General features: G+C 45.2%; 1 protein-coding gene across 1 annotated transcript in view; it reads right to left on the reverse strand.

Moving 5' to 3' along the window:
* The window catches only part of ANLN (anillin, actin binding protein), a 99,578-nt gene that overhangs the window by 68,446 nt on the left and 4,995 nt on the right, over positions 1-26,137 (reverse strand). The window contains exons 2-3 of the mRNA XM_056520474.1: positions 22,790-22,943; positions 8,291-8,566 (exon numbers count right to left, since the gene is read on the reverse strand). Of these exons, the coding sequence (XP_056376449.1) occupies positions 8,291-8,566; positions 22,790-22,943 (430 nt within the window). The remainder of the gene's footprint in view (positions 1-8,290; positions 8,567-22,789; positions 22,944-26,137) is intronic.

The raw sequence follows: 26,137 nt of genomic DNA on the forward strand, positions 1-26,137 counted from the left end.
CTATAACTTTTTTATTTTTCCGCGTACAGGGTGGTATGAGGGCTAATTTTTGGCGCAGTGATCTGAAGTTTTAAACGGTACCATTTTTGTTTGATCAAACTTTTTGATCACATTATACTCTTTTTATGGTATGAAAAGTGACCAAAAATACGCAATTTTGGACTTTGAAATTTTTTTTGCGCGTACGCCAGTGACCATGCGGTTTAATTTACAATATATTTTTATATAGTTCGGACATTTATGCACGCGGCGATATCATATATGTTTATTTTTATTATGTTTATATATTTTTTTATATGGAATTTGGGAAAACGGGGGTGATTTAAACTTTTAATAAGGAAGGGGTTAATGTGTGTGTTTTTAAACTTTTTCTTTTTACACTTTTAGTCCCCTTAGGGGACTTTTAGGAGGAATCATTTGATTCCTCATCCAGATCAATGGGATTACATACAATCCCATTGATCTTTGTGCTCTGCGCTCAAATGATAAAGTCTGGCACTGCCAGGCTGTATCATTCAGAGAGCCGGAGCCGACACGGAAGCAGAGGTAAGCCCTCAGGCTACCTCAGCAGTGGATCGCCCCCCCCCCGCAACCACAATCGCGCTGCGGGGGGGGGGGGGGGGGGGTGTTTGGCGATCCACCCCACTGGACCACCAGGGACTGAATACAGGCACCTTTAGACGCCGCTGTCAACTTTGACAGCAGCGATCTAAAGGGTTAGAAGCCAGCCGCATGTTGACTATTAACGCCGCCCCTCAGCTACAGGAATCCACTGAGGGCCGACCAGAATGATGCGGGGTCCAGTCAGGAGCCCGCGTCATACCCGGTTAAGGGATATTGGACGTGCATGTCACATTTAGGAAGCCCCTATGGTGCAGGAACAGCAGAAAACCCCCCACATGGCATACTATTTTGGAAACTACACCCCTCAAGGCATGTAACGTGTCCAGTGAGCCTTAACACCCCACAGGTGTTTGATGACTTTTCGTTAAAGTCGAATGTGTAAATGAAAAAAAAAAGTCGCTAAAGTGCAGTTTTTCCCCCCAAATTTACCATTTTTATAAAGGGTAATGGGAGAAAATGCCCCCCAAAATTTGTAACCCCATCTCTTCTGAGTATGGAAATACCCCATGTTAGGATGTAAAATGCTCTGCGAGCAAACTACAATGCTCAGAAGAGAAGGAGTCACATTTGGCTTTTTGAAAGCAAATTTTGCTGAAATGGTTTTTGGGGGGCATGTCACATTTAGGAAGCCCCTATGGTGCTAGAACAGCAAAAATAACACATGGCATACTATTTTGGAAACTACACCCCTAAAGGAACGTAACAAGGGGTACAGTGAGCCTTACCACCTCACAGGTATTTCACGACTTCTTAAAGGATGTGTAAATGAAAACAAAATCATAATTTTCACTAAAATGCTGGTTTTCCTCAAAATTTTTAATTTTTTACAAAGGGTAATAGGAGAAAATTACCCCCAAAATGTGTAACCCCATTTCCTCTGAGAATGGAAATACCCCATGGGTGGACGTCAAGTGCTCTGCTGGCGCGCTACAATGCTCAGAAGAGGAGGAGCACCATTGAGCTTTTGGAAAGGGAATTTGTTTGGAATGGAAGTCAGGGGCCATGTGCGTTTACAAAGCCCCCCGTGGTGCCAGAACAGTGGACCCCTCCCCCCATGTGACCCCATTTTGGAAACTACACCCCTCACAGAATTTAATAAGGGGTGCAGTGAACATTTACACTCCACTGGCGTTTGACAGATCTTTGAAACAGTGGGCTGAGCAAATGAAAAATTACATTTTTCATTTTCTCGGACCACTGCTCCAAAAATCTGTCAGACACCTGTGGGGCGTAAATGCTCACTGTACCCCTTATTACATTACGTGAGGGGTGTAGTTTCCAAAATGGGGTAAAGTGTGGGAGGGGTTCATTGTTCTGGCACTATGGGGGCTTTGTAAACACATGTGGCCTTCAATTCTGGACAAATTTTCTCTTCAAAATCTCAATGGCGCTCCTTCTCTTCTGAGCATTGTAGTTTGCCCGCAGAGCACTTCACATCCACATATGGGGTATTTATATACTGAAGAGAAATGGGGTTACAAATTTTGGGGGGCTTTTTTTTCCCCTATTTTCCCTTGTTAAAGTGAAAATTTTTGCCTAAAAACCAGCATTTTAGTGAAATTTTTTTTTTTCCCATCCAATGAAACTTTAATGAAAATTTGTGAAACACATGTGGGGTGTAAAAGTTCACTATACCCCTTGTTACGTTCCATGAGGGGTGTAGTTTCCAATGTGGGTATTTTTTTTTTTTGCGTTTATTTCAGAACCGCTGTAAAATCAGCCACCCCTGTGCAAATCACCAATTTAGGCCTCAAATGTATATGGTGCGCTCTCACTCCTGAGCCTTGTTGTGTGCTCGCAGTTCATTTTACACCCACATATGGGGTATTTCTGTATTCAGGAGAAATTGTGTTACAAATTTTGGGGGGCTTTTTTCCTTTTACCTGTTGTGAAAATAAAAAGTAAGAGGGCAACACCAGCATGTTAGTGTAAAAAAATAATTATAATTTTACACTAACAGACTGGTGTATACCCCAACTTTTCCTTTTCATAAGGGGTAAAAGGAGAAAGCCCACCAAAATTTGTAGTGCAATTGCTCCTGAGTACGGAAATACCCCATATGTGGCACTAAACTGTTTCCTTGAAATACGACAGGGCTCCGAAGTGAGAGAGCGCCATGCGCATTTGAGTACAAAATTAGGGATTGCATACGTGTGGATATAGGGGTATTCTACGCCAGTGGTTCCCAAACAGGGTGCCTCCAGCTGTCGCTAAACTCCCAGCATGCCTGGACAGTCAGTGGCTGTCCGGAAATGCTGGGAGTTGTTGTTTTGCAACAGCTGGAGGCTCCGTTTTGGAAACACAGCTGTACAATAAGTTTTTCATTTTTAATGGGGGAGGGGCGGGGGGGAGACAGTGTAAGGGGGTGTATAGGTTGTGTTTTACCCTTTATTATGTGTTAGTGTGGTGTAGTGTTTTTAGGGTACATCCGCACTGGTGGAGGTTTACAGTGAGCTTACCGCTAGGAGTTTGCGTTGCAGCGAAAAATTTGCCGCAGCTCATACTTGAAGCAGGAAACTTACTGTAAACCTGCCTGTTTGAATGTACCCTGTACAACTTCCAGCATGCACTGACAGACCATGCATGCTGGGAGTTGTACTTTTGCAACAGCTGGAGGCACACTGGTTGGAAAACCTTCAGTTAGGTTCTGTTACTTAACTCAGTATTTTCCAACCAGTGTGCCTCCAGCTGTTGCAAAACTACAACTCCCAGCATGTACTGATCGCCAAAGTGCATGCTGGGAGATGTAGTTATGCAACAGCTGGAGATACGCAACTACAACTCTAAGTATGCCGAGACAGCTGTTTGGGCATGCTGGGATTTGCAGTTTTGCAACATCTGGAGGGCTACAGTTTAGAAACCACTGCACAGTGATCTCCAAACTGTGGCCCTCCAGATGTTGCAAAACTACAAATCCCAGCATGCCCAGACAGCAAACTGCTATGTGGGCATGCTTGGAGTTGTGGTTTTGCAAGATCTAGAGGGCCACAGTTCACTGCACAGTGATCGCCAAACTGTTGCCCTCCAGCTGTTGCAAAACTACAAATCCCAGCATGACAGCTGTCTGGGCATGCTGGGAGTTGTAGTTTTGAAACATCTGGAGGGCCACAGTGTAGAGACCACTGTACAGTGGTCTCAAACTGTAGCCCTCTAGATGTTGCTAGGCAACTTACCACCTTCCGTCGGATCCAGGGAGCCAGCCGCACGACATGCCGCCCGCCAAACCCAGACACCGATTGTCGGCCGCAGCCGCGCCCGCAGGGTAAGTGGATTTCGTCGCCGGTCCCCTTCGGTTTCCCCGTTATGCCCCGCCTATTGTGGGTGGCAGAAGGGGGAAAACGAAAGTTAACCCCCCCCCGATCTGCTATTGGACGTCGCTTCTAGACGCCCAATAGTAGGGAAAGGAGGGCTGGCACCCCTGCCACCTCACTCCTATCCCTTCAGGGGGATCATGGGTGTCTTGGACAACCGCGATCCCCCTTATTTTCCCGGGTCACCATAGACCCCTAATGCCCCGGAATCGCAAGTGTGAATTCACTTGCAATTTGCGCCAATCTCCGACATGGGGGGGCCCTGGGCATTTGCGTGGGGTGCCTGCTGATCGATATCAGCAGTCTCCCTGGTTTGGTCCCCACCCGACGAGGACCAAAATTCCAACGGGCGTACAGGTACGCCCTTGGTCCTTAACAGGTTAAAGGGGTACTCCGGCCCTAAGACATCTTATTGGGGGGGGGGGGGGGGGGGGAGAGATAAGATGTCTGACCACGGGGGTCCTGCCGTTGGGGACCCCCTGCAATCTTGCATTCAGCACAAACTTCGGGAAGCTGCACGCCACGCTGCCAGCTCCGAATCTGTCGTGTGATGACCACGTGGCCGGAGTATCGTGACATCACGAGCATGACTACGCCCCAGTGTGACATCATGCCCCACCCCCGTTATACAAGTCTATGGTAGGGGGGTGTGGTGGCCACTGGGGATCCCCGTGGTCGAACATCTTATCCTCTATCCTTTCGATATGGGATAAGATGTCTTAGGGCCGGAGTACCCCTTTAAGAGTCTCCTCTGTCCTACACTCGTTACCTGTATTAATGGCACCTGTTTGAACATGTTATCAGTATAAAAGACACCTGTCCACAACCTCAGTCACACTCCAAACTCCACTATGGCCAAGACCAAAGAGCTGTCGAAGGACACCAGAAACAAAATTGTAGACCTGCAACAGGCTGGGAAGACTGAATCTGCAATAGGCAAGCAGCTTGGTGTGAAGAAATCAACTGTGGGAGAAATTATTATAAAATGGAAGACCATACAAGACCACTGATAATGTTCCTTGATCTAGGGCTCCACACAAGATCTCACCCTGTGGTGTCAAAATGATCACAAGAAAAGTGAGCAAAAATCCCAGAACCACACAGGGGGACCTAGTGAATGACCTGCAGAGAGCTGGCATCAAAGTAACAAAGGCTACCATCAGTAACACACTATGCTGCCAGGGACTCAAATCACGCAGTGCCAGACGTGTCCCCCTGCTTAAAGGGGCACTCCGGTGGAAATGTTCTCTTTTTTTAAATCAACAGGTTTCAGGAAGTTAAACAGATTTGTAAATTACTTCAATAAAATTTTTTTAATCCTTCCAGTACTTATTAGCGGCTGTACTCTACAGAGGAAATTATTTTCTTTTGGGATTACTTTTCTGTCACGACCACAGTGCTTTCTGATGACACCTCTGTCCATTTTAGGAACTGTCCTGAGCAGCATGTGTTTGCTATGGCGATTTTCTCCTGCTCTGGACAGTTCCTGACATGGACAGAGTTGTCAGCAGAGAGCATTGTGGTCTTGACAGAAAAGAAATGCCAAAAGAAAAGAATTTCCTCTGTAGTATACAGCAGCTAATAAGTACTGGAAGGATTAAGAATTTTTAAAAGAAGTAATTTACAAATCTATTTAACTTTCTGACATCAGTTGATTAAAAAAAAAAAGTTTTCCACCGGAGTACCCCTTCAAGCAAGTACATGTCCGGTGCAGTCTGAAATTTGCTAGAGAGCATTTGGATAATCAAGAAGAGTATTGGGTGAAGGTCATATTGTCAGATTAAGCCAAATTAGAACTTTTTGGTAAAAACTTAACTTGTATAAGTTATAAGGAAATAAGGAAATAAGGGTATAAGGAAAAGCCTTTTTGGGGTTGTCTGACCTCAAATAATTATGTTGTGGTGTTAAAAAGCAAAACAAACAAACTGCTTGGTGGGGAAGCTCTTTGATGCTTCTGTAACCTGTTATGTTCTGACACAGCCAGAGGTGACAAACTTCAGGGAGCATGTGAATGGGAGTGAAATCAGGCACTCCATGAAACTTTAAAAATATGAATACATGAATATGAGCAAGTTTCTTTATTTTACTCTTGCATACCACAGAACGTGTCTTTTAGCATTGACAACCCCTAAACTATACATTATGGTTTTGTTATAGCAGCTTCATGCAGACAATTTTGGTTCATCTAAAGGATTACCTATACAGTATTTGTTTTAACTGATTAAAACTTTACAAAGATGCGCATTTGTTTTCTGTATACTAATATGATGCCAACCGTCCTCTGTAAAAACAAACTCTAGGAGTAAATCTTGTACAATGTAAACTCAGCCCTCGGTTTTCAGGGTACAAGCAGAAATTCAGTTATGGCGAGTATATAAAAAGGAGAAATTACAATAGTATACTTGGAATTGCTGGGTTCAGACCCAGACCCAAAGCATGAAGAGTGCATTTCACTCCCATTTTAAGTCTATGGGAAACTTGTGAATTTAAGTAATTTTGGTCCCATTTTCAGTGATTTATTTACATATTTATGTACGGTGCCTGTCCAGTGCAGCTGGACTAAGATCGAATTGGAAGTGGAGCTTCATATTCAGAGTTCCTCCAGCTGCAATATGTTAATGTTATAGGGTTTGCTAGTCTGATCTTTTCCCAATATATTTCTAGAACAGGTTTCTTGGTTCGGTTTAATTGCTGTGGTCCAATATGTTGGCTGTTTGTAAAATACATAATAGAGACATCTCTGTAAATGTGAGGAATTGGATATCGTCCTGGGCCACGTCAACAAAAAAGTAATCAAGTTAATAAAATGTATATTTAAAAAAAAAAAAAAAAAAAAGCGTAGGTAAGATATCATAGGATCCTCATGTTATATTAGGAAATTGTGTAAAGAGCAGAGCTCTAATAGTAGATTACTTTTATTGTGAACTATAATAAGCAGCAGGCATGCCGAGTGCCCCTTTAAAAAAGTGTTTCTTGATTGGATATTAGAACTGCATTTAAGGAGGAGATCCCTACCAAGTAGCATCCGCCACACAACATTATTATAATTTTTTTTTTTTTAGGGACTAAGACAACTTATCCAGCACCTGGTTTCCAATAAACTATAATGCACATCAAACTCTTGGCACTACTGCAGTTTAACTCATTTTGTGCATTTTAGAGATGCCTTTATTTTTAAAGAACCAATTTTATGGCAAGAAAACTACCGTATTTATCGGCGTATAACACGCACTTTTTAGGCTAAAATTTTTAGCCTAAAGTCTGTGTGCGTGTTATACGCCGATACACCCCCAGGAAAGGCAGGGGGAGAGAGGCCGTCGCTGCCTGCTTCTCCCCCCCTGCCTTTCCTGGGGTCTAGAGCGCTGCTGTCGGCCCTTTTCACCCCCTGGTTATCGGCGCCGCTGCCTGTTCTGTCCCCCTGACTATCGGTGCCGGCGCCGATAGCCAGGGAGAGAGAAGTGGCGCCGACAGCCAGGGGGAGAGAAGGGGCAGCGGCACCCATTGCCGGCGCCGCTGCCCCGTTGCCTCCCCCATCCCCGATGGCATAATTACCTGAGTCCGGTCCGCGCTGCTCCGCTGCTCCAGGCCTCCGTCGTGCGTCCCCGGCGTCATTGCTATGCGCTGAACGGCGCGGCGCATGACGTCAGAGCGCCGCGCTGTGTATAGCAACGACGCTGGGGATGCACGACGGAGGCCTGGAGCAGAGCGGAGCGGACTCAGGTAATTATGCCACCGGGGATGGGGGGAGGCAACGGGGCAGCGGCGCCGGCAATGGGTGCCGCTGCCCCTTCTCTCCCCCTGGCTGTCGGCGCCGCTTCTCTCCCCCTGGCTATCGGCGCCGGCACCGATAGTCAGGGGGACAGAACGGGCAGCGGCGCCGATAACCAGGGGGTGAGAAGGGCCGACAGCAGCGCTCTAGACCCCAGGAAAGGCAGGGGGAGAGAAGCGGGCAGCGACGGCCTCTCTCCCCCTGCCTTTCCTGGGGGTATATCGGGGTATACACACGCACACACGCACCCTCATTTTTTCATGGATATTTGGGTAAAAAACTTTTTTTACCCAAATATCCGTGGTAAAATGAGGGTGCGTGTTATAGGCCGGTGCGTGGTATACCCCGATAAATACGGTATTTAGATGTTAACAAATAAAACAACTAAACATTTTGGGGAAGATTTATCAAACTGTGCAGGTGAAGTATGGTGCAGTTGCCCATAACATTTAGATTGTTTCTTTTGCTTTTCGGAGGCCTTTTGAAAAATGAAAGAAGAAATCAGATTGGTTGCTATGGGCAACTGCAACACTTCCTCTACACAGGTTTTGATAAATCCCCTTTTGTCTCTATGGTCACTCCTTACCATCACATCCCCAATATCTTCTCTGTTGTGCCAACTTCTGCATACGGGACTTCACAGAATTTACACAGTCTGCATCCTCAGCGTTGATGCTTGGCTCTTCTTTTTTTGAGAGAGTAGGTCTTGGAGGAGACGGAGATGTAGCTCTTACTTGCGTGTGTGAGGGAATCTCAGCTTTCTCTGGGCTTTTTGGCTCTTTGTTTTCTACCTCTGATTTTTGCGGTTCAATGTTATCAGAACAGCGTCTTTTGGATGGTGATGGCTTTGAGTAAGGTTTAGCTAAAAATAGAAAAAAAAATTTTGTTTTACAGATAAAAAGGAAAATAATTAATACAAAAAACATTAAATATAAATGGCTTATGGTCTGAAAACAGTCTGCATGTACACTGAATGCATACATATTATACCATATACACTGGTCAAAAAAATAAAGGGAACACTAAGATAAATCCTAGATCTGAATGAATGAACTAATCGTATGAAATACTTTCGTCTTTACATAGTTGAATGTGCTGACAACAAAATCACACAAAAATTATCAATGGAAATAAAATGTATCAACCCATGGAGGTCTGGATATGGAGTCACACTCAAAATCAAAGTGACAAACCACACTACAGGCTGATCCAACTTTGATATACTGTCCTTAAAACAAGTCAAAATGAGGCTTAGTAGTGTGTGTGGCCTCCACATGCCCGTATGACCTCCCTACAACGCCTGGGCATGCTCCTGATGAGGTGGAGGATGGTCTCCTGAGGGATGTCCTCCCAGTCCTGGACTAAAGCATTCTCCAACTCCTGGACAGTCTGTGGTGCAGCGTGGTGTTGGTGGATGGAGCGAGACATGATGTCCCAGATGTGCTCAATCTGATTCATGTCTGGGGAATGGGTGGGCCAGTCCATAGCATCAATACCTTCCTCTTGCAGGAACTGCTTAAACACACTCCAGCCACATGAGGTCTAGGATTGTCTTGCATTAGGAGGAACTCAGGGCCAACTGCACCAGCATATGGTGTCAAAAGGGGTCTGACGATCTCATCTCGGTACCTAATGGCAGTCAGACTACCTCTGGCAAGCACATGGAGGGCTGTGCGGCCCCCCCCAAAGAAATGCCACCCCACACCATTACTGACCCACCACCAAACTTGTCATGCTGGAGGATGTTGAAGGCAGCAGAACGTTCTCCACAGCGTCTCCAGACTGCCACGTCTGTCACATGTGCTCAGTGTGAACCTGCTTTCATCTGTGAAGAGCACAGGGCGCCAGTGGCGAATTTGCCAATCTTGGTGTTCTCTGGCAAATGCCAATCGTCCTGCACGGTGTTGGGCTGTAAGCACAACCCCAACCTGTGGATGTTGTGCCCTCATACCACCCTCATGGAGTCTGTTTCAAACCGTTTGAGTAGACACATGCACATTTGTGGCCTGCTGGAGGTCATTTTGAAAGGCTCTGGTGGTGCTCCTCCTCACACAAAGGCGGAGGTAGCGGTCCTTCTGCTGGGTTGTTGCCCTCCTACAGCCTTCTCCACGTCTCCTGATGTACTGGCCTGTCTCGGGGTAGCGCCTATATGCTCTGGACACAGCAAACCTTCTTGCCCCAGCTCGCATTGGTGTGCCATTTTGGATGAGTTGCACTACCTGAGCCACCTGTGTGGGTTGTAGACTCCGTCTCATGATACGACTAGAGTAAACGCACCGCCAGCATTCAGAAGTGACCAAAACATCAGCCAGGAAGCATAGGAACTGAGAAGTGGTCTGTGGTCACCACCTGCAGAACCACTCCTTTATTGGGGGTGTCTTGCTAATTGCCTATAATTTCCACTTGTTGTCATTTGCACAACAGCATGCAAAGTTGATTGTCAGTGTTGCTTCCTGAGTGGACAGTGTGATTGCACAGAAGTGTGATTGACTTTTAGTTACATTGTGTTGTTTAAATGGCCACTATCACAATTTTTTTTTGTTAAATATAATAGAGCACTATAAAATATGATTATTTGTAAATACATTCAATTATTTTCATTTATTTCATTTAAAAATCGCCTGCATAAAAGTGGCCACTAGGGTTCCTCACAAAAGAGGCCCACGCCGATCTCTGCCCGTCGGAATACAGGAAGTGAGGGCAGGCTTTAGAAGGCTCTGTGCGCGCTCCCGTCCTGTCACTCAGCACAAGGAGAAACAGAGGCATGTATTCCTGTGCAGGGTGCTGTGCTGCAGCTGCCTGTCCATCCATCAAAGGTACTGCCTGGGGTTATAGCTCTATCCCAGTCAGAGTACACGACTGGCTGGGATTTATAGTCCCATTATGCAATATGGGAGAGGAGCAGAGGATTATATATATTCTCTGCTCCTCTTTCATATTGCATAAGATAATGTGCATTGGGGACTGCAAATCCCAGCCAGTTGTGCATTGCATTATATATATGCTCTGCTCCTCTTACATATTGCATGACTGGCTGGGATTTGTAGTCCCCAACACACAATATCTTATGCAATATGAAAGAGGAGCAGAGTATAGTATATGTAATCATCTGCACCTCTTTCATATTGCATAAGATAATGTGTGTTGGGTCTAGCAGCCTGCATTGATTGGAGGAGGAGATCCAGACAAGAAATGTTACAGAGCAGCCTGCAGTGATTGGCTGACTGCCAGGCTCACTCTGGAGACTCAGTTACACACAGTGAGGAAGGAAGTTTAGTCATGTAGAGTGAGGGCAGAAGAGGGACAGCCCCCTGCCGGAGAGAAGATGAGAATCCAGACTGCAACTGATAAGCTGTTTATATATTAGAAATACAGGGGCTAAACACACAAAACTTAGATGTACATGATTAGGGTGAGGTACTGAGTAACACAACATTTTTTTTATTATTTGGGGAGATGATAGGTATGCTTTAAGTGTTCCCTTTATTTTTTGGAGCAGTGTAGTTGTATATGTCTGTCATTAAAGTGCATCTGTCACTTACTAAACAGTTTGTAAGCTGCCCAAACACTGCAATAGCAATAGGGCGTCACAAGTATAACCAAGGCATACATTTGATTTAATTGCAGGATGCTTTATTTTCCTAAAAAATTGTTTTGTAAGGGGTATAGGACAGGCGGAAAGATGGGGCCCAGGGTTGACTATCCTCCAGGGCCACAGTGCCTCTCAGTGCTTACGTCCTGTAAACTGCTCCTCTTGATTAACATACAGGACTCGTGGTGGCCTTATATAGTATTGTCCTGCGCATGTGCAGTCAATATGTATTATGGCACACCTGCTGGATAAGACCACACAGGAATGCCATGAGCCCATGTGCCAATCAAGCAGGCATGAGCAGGCATGAGCAGGCACAGAGAGGCATTGCAGCGCTGGAAAATAGTGGGCCCCAGCTCTCTGACTGTCCTGGACACCTTATAAAACCTTTTTATTTAGCAATATATTGCACCCTAAAGTCAGATCAAAAGGTATGCCTGGGTTATACTTGTGAAACCTTATTGCAATATGTGGGCAGCTTAACAACTGTTCAGTATGTGACAGATCCACTAAGAGTTCTCATAATGAAAGGTAACCCCTATCCATAAAATAGCAGATAACTAGCTGATAGGTGAGGGTTTGACCACTGATCCAAGAATGAAAAGGAAATTGTCCCTGTAATGAACAGAGTGCACCACACATTCCTTCTCAATGGGGCTTCCGAACATTTGCAAGAACTGAACTCTGCAATGGTCAGAAGTCACATATAGAATGAAGGAAGTGCTGGGAATGCACGCGCGCTGTGTTACGTTCATTCTGGGGGACATTTCACCTCCATTTTCTGTAAAGGCAGGGGTCCCAATGGTCAGACCACCACCGATCAGCTGGTTATCCTCGATAGGCCAAATAAATTTAGTTCTTTAGATTTCACAAACTTCATTTCATTGAAATGTCAATTGTAAGAAATTAACCCCTTAACCCCTTAAGGACCGGGGGTTTTTCCGTTTTTGCATTTTCGTTTTTTGCTCCTTGCCTTTAAAAAATCATAACTCTTTCAAATTTACACCTAAAAATCCATATGATGGCTTATTTTTTGCGCCACCAATTCTACTTTGTAATGACGTCATTCATTTTGCCCAAAAATCTATGGTGAAGCGGGAAAAAAATCATTGTGCGACAAAATTGAAAAAAAAACGCTGTTTTGTAACTTTTGGGGGCTTCCGTTTCTACGTAGTACATTTTTCGGTAAAAATGACACCTGTTATGTATTCTGTAGGTCCATACGATTAAAATGATACCCTACTTATATACGGTAGGTTTGATTTTGTCGGACTTCTGGAAAAAATCATAACTACATGCAGGAAAATTAATACGTTTAAAATTGTCATCTTCTGACCCCTATAACTTTATTTATTTTTCCGTGTATGGGGCGGTATGAGAGCTAATTTTTTGCGCCGTGATCTGAAGTTTTTAACGGTACCATTTTTGCATTGATAGGACTTATTGATCACTTTTTATTCATTTTTAAATGATATAAAAAGTGACCAAAAATGCACTATTTTGGACTTTGGAATTTTTTTGCGCGCACGCCATTGACCGAGCGGTTTAATTAATGATATATTTTTATAATTCGGACATTTCCGCACGCGGTGATACCACATGTTTATTTTTATTTTTATTTACACTGTGTTTTTTTTTTATTGGAAAAGGGGGGTGATTCAAACTTTTAATAGAGGAGGAGTTAAATGATCTTTATTCACTTTTTTTTCACTTTTTTTTTGCAGTGTTATAGGTCCCATAGGGACCTATAACACTGCACACACTGATCTTCTATGTTGATCACTGGTTTCTCATAGGAAACCAGTGATCAACGATTCTGCCGCATGGATCTCAGGCACTGAGCAGTCATTCGGCGATCGGACAGCGAGGAGGCAGGAAGGGGCCCTCCCGCTGTCCTGTCAGCTGTTCGGGATGCCGCGATTAGCCGCGGCTATCCCGAACAGCTCGACTGAGCTAGTCGGGAACTTTCACTTTCACTTTTAGCCGTGCGGCTCAGCTCTGAGCGCGCGGCTAAAGGGTTAATAGCGCGCGGCGCCGCGATCGGCGCTGCGCGCTATTAGAGGCGGGTCCCGGCTTCACTATGACGCCGGGCCCGCCGTGATATGACGCGGGGTTACTGTGTAACCCCGCGTTATATCAGAAGAGCAGGACCAAGGACGTACCGGTACGTCCTTGGTCCTTAAGGGGTTAAGGACTCTTGGCTTTAAGGACCCGGACAATTTTCATTTTTGCACTTTTGTTTTTCTTCCTCCCCTTCTAAAAATCATAAGGCTTCCAATTTTGCACCTACAGACCCATATAAGGGCTTGTTTTTTGCGCCAACAATTAGCAATCAGTACTTTGTAAAGACATCACTTATTTTATAACAACCTGCAGGGGGGGGGGGGGGGGAGAAATAATTTGTGGGTTGAAAACGCTATTTTGTAACTTTTGGGGATTCCGTTTTTACACAGTGCACTTTTCGGTAAAAATGACACCTTCTCTTTATTCTGTAGGTCCATACGGTTACAATTTATGTAGGTTTTATTTTACTACTGTAAAAAAAAAATTATAACTACCGTACATGCACCAAAATTAGTATGTTTAAAATTATCTTCTGACCCCCATAACTTTTAGATTTTTCCGCATATGGGGCTATGTGAAGGCTCATTTTTTGCGCTGTGGTCTGTAGTTTTTATAGGTACCATTTTTCTTTTGATGGGACTTTTTCATCGCTTTTTATACATTTTTTTTATTTATTTTTTTTAAATGGTATATGAAGTGACCAAAAATGCTAATTTTTGGACTTTGGTATTTTTTTCAACCATGCTTCTACTTAATATGGAAGGGTTAATTCACTTTTATACATCCCCCATAGGGGGCTATGCTATACCATGCAATATTTTGATTGCATATACTGCTCAATGCTGTGCCACAGCATTGATCAGTGTTATCGGTGCTCTGCTGCTCCAGCCTGCATGGCTAGCTGGGAGCAGCAAAGACCAATCAGACAGTGAGGAGGCAGGTAAAGGCCCTTCCGCCATCCACTCAGCTGATCGGGACATTGCAGTTTTACTTTAGGTTTCGACAACACAAACTTTGATCATGGCATCTAAAGGGTGAATTTTGGTCCCCACCGGGCGGGAACCGGACCGGGGACACTGCTGATATCGATCAGCCCAGGGGGGGTCACCATCCCCCCCCCCCCCCATGTCAGCGATCGGCACAAATCGCAAGTGAATTCACACTTGCGATTTGCGCCTATTCCGGGTCATACGGGTCTATGGTGACCCGGAATATAAGGGGGATCGCGGTTGTTAACCCCTTAAGGACCCAACCATTTTACACCTTAGGACCCAGCCATTTTTTGCACATCTGACCACTGTCACTTTAAACATTAATAACTCTGGGATGCTTTTACTTATCATTCTGATTCCGAGATTGTTTTTTCGTGACATATTCTACTTTAACATAGTGGTAAAATTTTGTGGTAACTTGCATCCGTTCTTGGTGAAAAATCCCCAAATTTGATGAAAAATTTGAAAATTTTGCATTTTTCTAACTTTGAAGCTCTCTGCTTGTAAGGAAAATGGATATTCCAAATAATTTTTATTTTTATTCACATATACAATATGTTTACTTTATATTTGCATCATAAAATTGACGAGTTTTTACTTTTGGAAGACACCAGAGGGCTTCAAAGTTCAGCAGCAATTTTCCAATTTTTCACAAAATTTCCAAACTCACAATTTTTCAGGGACCAGTTCAGGTTTGAAGTGGATTTGAAGGGTCTTCATATTAGAAATACCCCACAAATGACCCCATTATAAAAACTGCACCCCCCAAAGTATTCAAAATGACATTCAGTCAGCGTTTTAACCCTTTAGGTGTTTCACAGGAATAACAGCAAAGTGAAGGAGAAAATTCACAATCTCCATTTTTTACACTCGCATGTTTTTGTAGACCCAATTTTGAATTTTTACAAGGGGTAAAAGGAGAAAATGTATACCGTATTTATCGGGGTATACCACGCACCGGCCTATAACACGCACCCTCATTTTACCAAGGATATTTGGGTAAAAAAAGTTTTTTACCCAAATATCCATGATAAAATGAGGGTGTGTGTGCGCGTGTATACCCCGATACACCCCCAGGAAAGGCAGGGGGAGAGAGGCCGTCGCTGCCCGCTTCTCTCCCCCTGCCTTTCCTGGGGTCTAGAGCGCTGCTGTCGGCCCTTTTCACCCCCTGGTTATCGGTGCCGCTGCCCGTTCTGTCCCCCTGACTATCGGTGCCGGCGCCGATAGCCAGGGGGAGAGAAGCGGCGCCGACAGCCAGGGGGAGAGAAGGGGCAGCGGCACCCATTGCCGGCGCCGCTGCCCCGTTGCCTCCCCCCATCCCCAGTGGCATAATTACCTGAGTCGGGTCCGCGCTGCTCCAGGCCTCCGTCGTGCGTCCCCAGCGTTGTTGCTATGCAGCGCATAGCAATGATGCCGGGGACGCACGACGGAGGCCTGGAGCAGCGCGGACCCGACTCAGGTAATTATGCCACCGGGGATGGGGGGAGGCAACGGGGCAGCGGCGCCGGCAATGGGTGCCGCTGCCCCTTCTCTCCCCCTGGCTGTCGGCGCCGCTTCTCTCTCCCTGGCTATCGGCGCCGGCACCGATAGTCAGGGGGACAGAACGGGCAGCGGCGCCGATAACCAGGGGGTGAAAAGGGCCGACAGCAGCGCTCTAGACCCCAGGAAAGGCAGGGGGAGAGAAGCGGGCAGCGACGGCCTCTCCCCCCCTGCCTTTCCTGGGGGTGTATCGGCGTATAACACGCACACAGACTTTAGGCTAAAAATTTTAGCCTAAAAATTGCGTGTTATACGCCGATAAATACGGTACTTATATTTGTGGCCCAATTTCTCTCGAGTAAGGACATACCTCATATGTCTATGTAAAGGGTTCGGTGGGCGCAGTAGAGGGCTCAGAAGCGAAGGAGCGACAAGGGGATTTTGGAGAGTACTTTTTTGAAATGGCTTTTGGGGGGCATGTTGCATTTAGGAAGCCCCTATGGTGCCAGAACAGAAAAATCCCCCACATGGCATACCATTTTGGAAACTAGACCCCTTGAGGTACGTAACAAGGAATAAAATGAGCCTTAATACCCCACAGGGGTTTCACGTCTTTTGCATATGTAAAAAAATTAAAATTTCACTAAAATGTGTGTTTCCCCCCAAATTTCACATTTTTGCAAGGGTTAATAGCAGAAAATACCCCCCAAACATTGTAACCCCATCTCTTCTGAGTATGGAGGTACCCCATAAGTTGACCTGAAGTGTACTATGGGTGAACTACAATGCTCAGAAGAGGAGTCGTCATATTTGGCTTTTTGAGAGCAAATTTTGCTCGGGGGCATGTCTCATTTAGGAAGCCCCTATGGTGCCAGGACAGCAAAAAAAAAAAAAAAACCCACATGGCATACCATTTTGTAAACTAGACCCTATGTGGAACGTAACAAGAAATAAAGTGAGCCTTAATACCCTACAGGGGTTTCACGACTTTTGCATACGTAAAAGAAAAAAATTCACTAAAAGGTGTGCTTCCCCCCCAAATTTCACATTTTTGCAAGGGTTAATAGCAGAAATACCCCCCAAAATGTGTAGCCCCATGTCTTCTGAGTATGGAGGTACCCCATAAGTTGACCTGAAGTGCACTACGGGCGAACTACAATGCTCAGAAGAGAAGGAGTCATATTTGGCTTTTTGAGAGCAAATTTTGCTCGGGGGGCATGTCGCATTTAGGAAGCCCCTAAGGTGCCAGAACAGCAAAAAAAAAAAAAACCACATGGCATACCATTTTGGAAACTAGACCCCTTGAGGAACATAAGGCTTAAAGTGAGCATTTACCCCCCACTGGTGTCTGTCATATCTTTGGAACAGTGGGCTGTACAAAATGTTTAATTTGCACAGCCCACTGTTCCAAAGATCTGTCAGACACCTGTGGGATGTAAATTCTCACTGCACCCCTCATTACATTCCGTGAGGGGTGTAGTTTGCGAAATGGGGTCACATGAGGGGTTTTGTTTTTTTTGCGTTTGTCAAAACCGCTGTAACAATCAGCCACCCCTGTGCAAATCACCTCAAATGTACATGGCGCACTCTCCCTTCTGGGCCTTGTTGTGCACCCCCAGAGCACTTTGCGCCCACATATGTGGTATCTCCGTACTCGGGAGAAATTGCGTTACAAATTTTGGGGGGCTTTTTTCCCCTTTACCTCTTGTCAAAATGAAAAGTATAGGGCAACACCAGCGTGTTTAGTGTAAAAAATTACTTTTTTTACACTAACATGCTGGTGTAGACCCCAACTTCACCTTTTCATAAGGGGTAAAAGGAGAAAAAGCCCCCCAAGATTTGTTAGACAATTTCTCCCGAGTACAGCGATATCCCATATGTGACCCTAAACTGTTGCCTTGAAATACGACAGGGCTCCGAATTGAGAGCGCCATGCGCATTTGAGGCCTGAATTAGGGATTTGAATAGGGGTGGACATAGGGGTATTCTACGCCAGTGATTCCCAAACAGGGTGCCTCCAGCTGTTGCAAAACTCTCAGTATGCCTGGACAGTCAACGGCTGTCCGGCAATACTGGGAGTTGTTGTTTTGCAACAGCTGGAGGCTCCATTTTGGAAAGAGTGGCGTACCAGACGTTTTTCATTTTTATTGGGGAGGGAGGGGGGCTGTGTAGGGGTATGTGTTTATGTAGTGTTTTTTACTTTTTATTTTATTTTGTGTTAGTGTAGTGTTTTTAGGGTACAGTCACATGGGCCGGGGATTACAGCGAGTTTCCCGCTGCGAGTTTGAGCTGCCGCGCAAAATTTGCTGCATTGCAAACTTGCAGCCTGATACTCACTGTAAGCCCCCTGCCCATGTGAATGTACTCTGTACATTCACTGGGGGGGGGGGGGACCTCCAGCTGTTGCAAAACTACAACTCCCAGCATGCACAGTCTCAGTGCATGCTGGTAGTTATAGTTTTGCAACAGCTGGAGGCACACGGGTTGGGAAACACTGAGTTAGGAAACAGACAATGTTTCCCAACCAGTGTGCCTCCAGCTGTTGCAAAACCACAACTCCCAAACATTCTCAGGCATGCTGGGAGTAGTAGTTCAGCAACATCTTTAGAGCCAGATGTTGCCGAACTACAACTCCCAGCATGCTTGGAGTTGTAGTTTTGCAACATCTGGAGGACTACAGTTTGCAGACCACTAACAAAGTGGTTCCCAATCTGTGCCCTTCCAGATGTTGCAAAACTACAACTCCCAGTATGCCAAAACTGTCCAGGCATGCTGGGAGTTGTAGTTCTGCAACATCTGAAGGGCCAGATGTTACAGAACTACAACTCCCAGCATGCTTGGACAACAAGGGCATGCTGAGGATGTGTAGTTATGCAACATCTGGAAGGGCACAGTGGTCCAAAAACTGTGGACCTCCAGAAGTTGCAAAACTGCAACTCCCAGCATGCCCAGACGCCAAGGACTGTCTGGGCATGCTGGGAGTTGTAGTATGCAGGTTCCCAATACAGCAATGCATGTCGCTTTACGGCGACGTGCAATGCTGTAAAGGGCCCGACCGCGGCTGAAGATCTACTCACCTGTCGCCGCCGCCACTGTCTCCGCCGCCAGGATCCGGGTCTTCAGGGACGATGTAAGTACCGGGGCCGGTCCCCAGCACTCCCCCGTCCCCCGCCGCGTCCTCCGATCTTCCTCCCGTCCTCTCCGGACTTCAAGGGGCCGGGTAGGGCGGGAGGAAGTAACCGCCCCCAAACCCCCCCCCCCCCCCCCCCTGGGATTGGTCGGTTAACTAACCGACAGATCGCAGGGAATAGGAGGTGGCCGGCTTGCCACCTCGCTCCTATTCTTTAGCATGGTCCTGGCTGTCTGTGTCCCAGAGACCCGATCAGCCCGGTATCGCCGCAGATCGCAAGGGCCCCCGTCGGCGTTTGCCCTGGATGCCTGCTGAAGGACTTCAGCAGGCATCCGGTTCCGATCTTTGCTCGGCGCGCGGCAGGGACCGGAAAACGCCAGGACGTACGGGGACGTCCTGGGTCCTTAAAGCCCAGGGTGCGGGGACGTCCCCGTACGTCCTGGGTCCTTAAGAGGTTAAAGACACCCAAGATCCCCCTGAAGGGATAGGAGTGAGGTGGCAGGGGTTCTTACCCATCAGCGACGGCTGCGATGCGACTCCCTGGATCCTACGGAAGCCGGTGGTCTATACAGTGGTCTCTATACTGTAGCCCTCCAGATGTTGCAAAACTACAACTCCCAGAATGCCCAGACAGCTGCTTGGGCATGCTGGGATTTGTAGCTTTGCAACAGCTGGAGGGTCAGTTTGGAGATCAATGTGCAGTGGTCTCTAACTGTAGCCCTCCAGATGTTGCAAAACTGCAAATCCCAGCATGCCCAAACAGCTGTCTCGGCATGCTGGTAGTTGTAGTTGCATACCTCCAGCTGTTGCATAACTACATCTTCCAGCATGCCCTTCGGCGATCAGTACATGCTTGGAGTTGAAGTTTTGCAACAGCTGGAGGCACACTGGTTGGAAAATACTGAGTTAGGTAACAGAACCTAAGTGAAGGTTTTCCAACCAGTATGCCTCCAACTGTTGCAAAAGTACAACTCCCAGCATGCACAGTCTGTCAGTGCATGCTGGGAGTTGTAGTTTTGAAACAGCTGGAGGTTTGCCCCCCCCCCCCCCCCATGTGAATGTACAGGGTACATTCACACTGGCGGGTTTACAGTAAGTTTTCTGCTTCAAGTTTGGGCTGCGGCAAATTTTTCGCCACAGCGCAAACTCCTAGCGGGAAACTCACCGTATATGCCCGCCAGTGTGAATGTACCCTAAAAACACTACACCTACACTAACACATAATAAAGAGTAAAACACTACATATACACCCCCTTACACTGCCCCCCCTCCCAATAAAGATGAAAAACGTATCGTACGGCAGCGTTTCCAAAGCAGAGCCTCCAGCTGTTGCAAAACAACAAGTTCCAGCATTTCCGGACAGCCAATGACTGTCCAGGCATGCTGGGAGTTTAGCAACAGCTGGAGGCACTCTGTCTGGGAATAACTGGTGTAGAATACCCCTATGTAATCCTCAAATGCGCATGGCGCTCTCTCACTTCGGAACCCTGTCGTATTTCAAGGAAACCGTTTAGGGTCACATATGGGGTATTTCCATACTCGGGAGAAATTGCACTTCAAATTTTGGGGGCTTTTTTCCTTTTACCCCTTATGAAAAGGAAAAGTTGGGGGCTACAGCAGCCGGTTAGTGTAAAAAAAAAAAATAATAATTTTACACTAACATGCTGATGTTGCCCCATACTTTTTATTTTCACAAGCGGTAAAAGCAAAAAAAAAAAAAAAAAAAAGACCCCCGCTATTTCTCCTGAGTATGGAAATACCCCATATGTGGGCGTAAAATGCTCTGTGGACGCACAACAGGGTTCAGGAGTGAGAGCGCACTATGTACATTTGAGGTCTAAATTGGTGATTTGCACAGGGGTGGCTGATTCACAACGGTTCTGACAAACGCAAATAAATACCCACATGTGACCCCATTTTGGAAACTACACCCCTCACGGAACGTAACAAGGGGTATAGTGAGCCTTAACACCCCACAGGTGTTTGACGAATTTTCATTAAAGTTGGATGGGAAAATAAAAAAATAAAAATTTCACTAAAATGCTGGCGTTACCCTAAATTTTTCATTTTCACAAGGGAAAATAGCCCCCCAAAATTTGTAACCCCATTTCTTCTAAGAAAATGCCCCATATGTGGATGTAAAGTGCTCTGCGGGCAAACTACAATGCTCAGAAGAGAAGGAGCACCATTGGGATTTTGAAGAGAAAATTTGTCCAGAATTGAAGGCCACGTGTGTTTACAAAGCCCCCATAGCGCCAGAACAATGGACCCCCCCCCACATGTGACCCCATTTTGGAAACTACACCCCTCACAGAATGTAATAAGGGGTACAATGAGCATTTACGCCCCACAGGTGTCTGACATTTTTGGATCAGTGATCCGTGAAAATGAAAAATTACATTTTTCATTTGCACAGCCCACTGTTCCAAAGATCTGTCAAACGCCAATGGGGTTTAAATACTCACTGCACCCCTTATTAAAATCTGTGAGGGGTGTAGTTTCCAAAATGGGGTCACATGTGGGGGGGGGGTCCACTGTTCTGGCACCATGGGGGGCTTTGTAAATGTACATGGCCCCCGACTTCCATTCCAAACAAATTCTCTTTCAAAAAGCTCAATGGCGCTCCCCCTTTTCTAAGCATTGTAGTGTGCCAGCAGAGCACTTGACAACCACATATGGGGTATTTCCATGCTCAGAAGAAATGGGTTTAAAAATTTTGAGGAGCATTTTCTCCTATTACCCCTTATAAAAATGTAAAATTTGGGGAAAAACAGCATTTTAGTGAAGAATTTTTTTTTCTCATTTACACATCCGACATTAACAAAAAGTCGTCAAACACCTGTGGGGTGTTAAGGCTCACTGGACACCTTGTTACGTGCCTTGAGGGGTGTATTTTCCAAAATCTTCCCTTCTGAGCCCTCTACTGCGCACGCCGAACACTTGACATCCACATATGAGGTATTTCCTTACTCGAGAGAAATTGGGTTACACATGTTGGAGGGGATTTTTCTTCTTTTACCCCTTGTAAAAATTCAAAAATTGGGTCTACAAGAACATGTGAGTGTAAAAAATTAAGATTTAGAATTTTCTCTTTTCACTTTGCTGCTATTCCTGTGAAACACATTAAGGGTTAACAAACTTTCTGAATGTCACTTTGAATACTTTGATGGGTGCAGTTTTTATAATGGGGTCATTTGTGGGGTATTTCTAATATGAAGGCCCTTCAAATCCACTTCAAAACTGAACTGGTCCCTGAAAAATTCCGATTAGAAAATTTTGCAAAAAATTAGAAAATTGCTGCTGAACTTTGAAGCCCTCTGATGTCGTCCAAAAGTAAAAACATGTCAACTTTATGATGAAAATATAAAGTAGACCTATTGCGTCTACTTTTGGAATTTTTCACCAAGAAATTATTCAAGTATCGGCAATAAAAGTAGAATATGTCACGAAAAAAAACTCTCTCGGAATCAGAATGAAAGTTAAAAGCATCCCAGAGTTATTAATGCTTAAAGTGACAGTGGTCAGACGTGGAAAAAAAAAAATGGCCGGGTCCTTAAGGTATAAATGGGCTGGGTCCTTAAGGGGTTAACTGAACAATAATGGATCCAAACGAATAACATCCATTATTGTCTTTTTTTTTTTTTTTAAAGTCAGTTTTCATTTTTGACGGAAGAAGAACAGGACGGGTCTAGACGGCGATGTGAATGCAGCCTAACCCATGAGTTGTCAGTGTGCATTTATAGTATAGTGTATATGTTAATATTTTTTATAACCCATAATATAACCAGCCTCTAATAAAACTTCCGGGGATAAAGCCATCTTTATTACCTTCTTCAGCCAACGCGGGGGGCTGATGATTTGTCTCTGTAAGGGGTTCTCTTGGTCTTTTGGTTAGAGCTATTGACCGGGCACCAGCTGTCGGCCTGTCAGCCATTTTTTTCTGAAGATTTTCTCTTCTGGCTCTCGTCCTTTCAAGCAGTTTCTATTAGAACATACAAAAACATTACTAAATAAGAGTACAAGGAAACTAGGAATAGTATCTTTAAAAAGGTATAGGTCAATGTTTAAAGATTAACTAGCACTTCAGACAACCTCTGAGAATTTGATCACAACCACCAATACATTCTTAATAGTGATTTCATGTTATAGGCACAAAGAGCTGCACAATAGCCGAAGCAGACATACAATGCCCAAAGTCTTGTGCTATACTATAATTAATAGGAGTTCTCTACAGGAACTACGACTGGTACAGAAATAAAATCTTCAGAGGGAAGTTAGCATCAGAGTAGCCCCTTATTTTGGGTGTTTAAAAGTTGCACTTCATTTAAGAGATCAGCTTGACCATTGCCCTGACATGCAACATTGTGTGTCTCTGTACTGCATTACCTGAAGGAGTGTCCAGAAGTGGCCAGCCACCGCTTATGTAACCTTTTTCTAACAATGTTTGAGGTTCTGAATGTAGCGTGGCATGGTCAGCTTTTTGCAGTGGTCGGTGATTTATCAACTGCTAAACCATACTTAAAATCTTGTCTATATCCAAGTTACTTTGCAATTTATTAAGGATGTGCCCCTCTCTAATAAACGTGGGAGGAAGTACACATGATGTACGCCCAGGCTAATGGAGTTTTTTTTAGCCTCTGTTAACGTATGTTTTCTACTATAAAACATATACATGAAAAAGACAGCAATAATGACATATTAACGCACCATTATTTACATAAAAGTTAAAGACCAATAGGGTCCGGCTCATGGGTCACATGGGATCTATTAAAGAGTCTTTTACAATCAAAGGACATTTTTTTTCTTGGCAATTTTAAAACACAAGTTAACAATCTGCAGATGGACATCTAATAGCATACTGTAACCAGCCATCTGCCTTCCCCTGTGCAGCGCAATACTTGTGTAACTGCACAAATCTATTCCAGACCCAACACACAGCTTAGTCAGGCGTATTACAAATATACAGTGTAGTCACTGCATAAAAATGTCAGGAGACGCCGCACCCATCTTCATTTGAACAGGCCAATAGTGACATTCCCTATGTATTTATCCTAAGAGCCGCAGCCAATGGCTGATCCTATCATGTACTCATGCTGCAGCTTGCTGAAGTGAAGCACAGCATTTTTCCATAAGTATTTGCTGGATCCTTGCCCATAACCGACCACATCTTTTCTGCTGTAAAAACTCCATCCTTCCAATTATGGAAAAAGCAGATGAGGAGTCAGCGTAACGCTGCGTCACCAGATGACTTTTACAGATTTGAAAAAGCAGAAGCAACCGTCCTGCAGCTCACAGCTAAATGTAACACGCCATAAACCATGTGAACATACACGTGAATGCAGACTATACATCATTGTGACTAACAGCCAAGTATCTCCAGAACAAAACTCTGACCCTGTACATGTAAGAGATTCCCTGGAAGAAAGGGCTTATCTGTTATAGCACATGGTGCAGAGACTTCTACCACAGTGCCTGTCTTAATGTGGTCCCTGAGGAGAGCCCAAAGGGCTACACTGTGCCGATATACAGCTATACTGGGGATAACCATGTCAGGTCTTTATGTGCGGAAACACTGTGCCCAAAGTTATTGTGGGTTCTAGAGAGATTGTTGAGGCAAGAGTTAAATAGGCACTGTCAGATACAAAAACTTTTTATATGTTGTACATCTTGGCAAAACATTAACCTTTCGAATATACTTCAAATTAAAATGTTATTTCCTTTTTATAGAAATCATGGCTTATAATATCATCATGGCTTTGTCCAAGCTGAAGCACAGGCATAGACAAAGTCCAGTAAGTGAGGGTGGACTAGCACTCCCCCGTGCCCTCCCCTGTCCTACAGCACTCCCCCGTGCCCTCCCCTGTCCTACAGCACTCCCCCGTGCCCTCCCCTGTCCTACAGCACTCCCCCGTGCCCTCCCCTGTCCTACAGCACTCCCCCGTGCCCTCCCCTGTCCTACAGCACTCCCCCGTGCCCTCCCCTGTCCTACAGCACTCCCCCGTGCCCTCCCCTGTCCTACAGCACTCCCCCATGCCCTCCCCTGTCCTACAGCACTCCCCCGTGCCCTCCCCTGTCCTACAGCACTCCCCCGTGCCCTCCCCTGTCCTACAGCACTCCCCCGTGCCCTCCCCTGTCCTACAGCACTCCCCCGTGCCCTCCCCTGTCCTACAGCACTCCCCTGTGCCCTCCCGTGTCCTACAGCACTCCCCTGTGCCCTCCCGTGTCCTACAGCACTCCTCCGTGCTCTCCCGTGTCCTACAGCACTCCTCCGTGCTCTCCCGTGTCCTATAGCACTCCTCCGTGCTCTCTCCTGTCCTATCAGGCTGAACAAAGCACAAAGGAGTCCTAGCCCACCCTCACTTACTGGACTTTGTCCATGCCTGTACTTCAGCTTGGACAAAGACATTATTTCATAAGTCATGATTTTATAAGCAATGGTTTCCATAAAAAGGAAATAACATTTTCTTATGAAGTATATTAGAAAGATTTATGTTTTGCCAAGATGTACAATATAAAAAGTTATTGTACCTGATGGTGCCCATTTAAAGTCCATTTTTTCCTCTATTTGCTTTGTAGATTAAAACTACTGTTCAATGATATTAGCCATTCCATGCTGGGGGAAAGCTGACAGCAAGGTTTTTAATAGAGCGACTACCAAGATGTTCAGAAGATCTCTGCCCATAAACACTATTAAATCACATATCTAGGTCCGATTCCCAGGAACCTCTCCATACCTGTGTGAACAATAACACCAATGCCGTTTATACAAGGGTCACATCATAATTGTGGGTATCATTAGTAGAGCGGTGGCAGTGCGCTCACAGGGTGGCCTTACTGAGTTCTATAGTAAAGTCCACAGGGTTAGGTCAGTAATAGGCTTTATAGTGATCACTGGAGCCATCTATAGTCCAAATTAGGTTGTAGCTATTTATAAAAGCTTGTTTTGACACTTCTAAGGTTTAGATCACTATAACATTGTCACAACCCGTCAAAGCTGCTGGCAGTAAACATGTTCTTTGATAAAGTAATAAAAAAAATTAATTGCAAAGATAGAGAGTTTACAATTACTTTTTAGAAGTGCCAATGATACCAAGAGGAAAAAAGGAAGTAAAAGAAATAATACACTGAAGTCGAGTGGCTTATTAGAATAGAAGTATTAATGGTGTAACTACAGGT

The sequence above is a fragment of the Hyla sarda genome, chromosome 5, assembly GCF_029499605.1.
Source record: "Hyla sarda isolate aHylSar1 chromosome 5, aHylSar1.hap1, whole genome shotgun sequence".
Lineage (NCBI taxonomy): Eukaryota > Metazoa > Chordata > Amphibia > Anura > Hylidae > Hyla > Hyla sarda.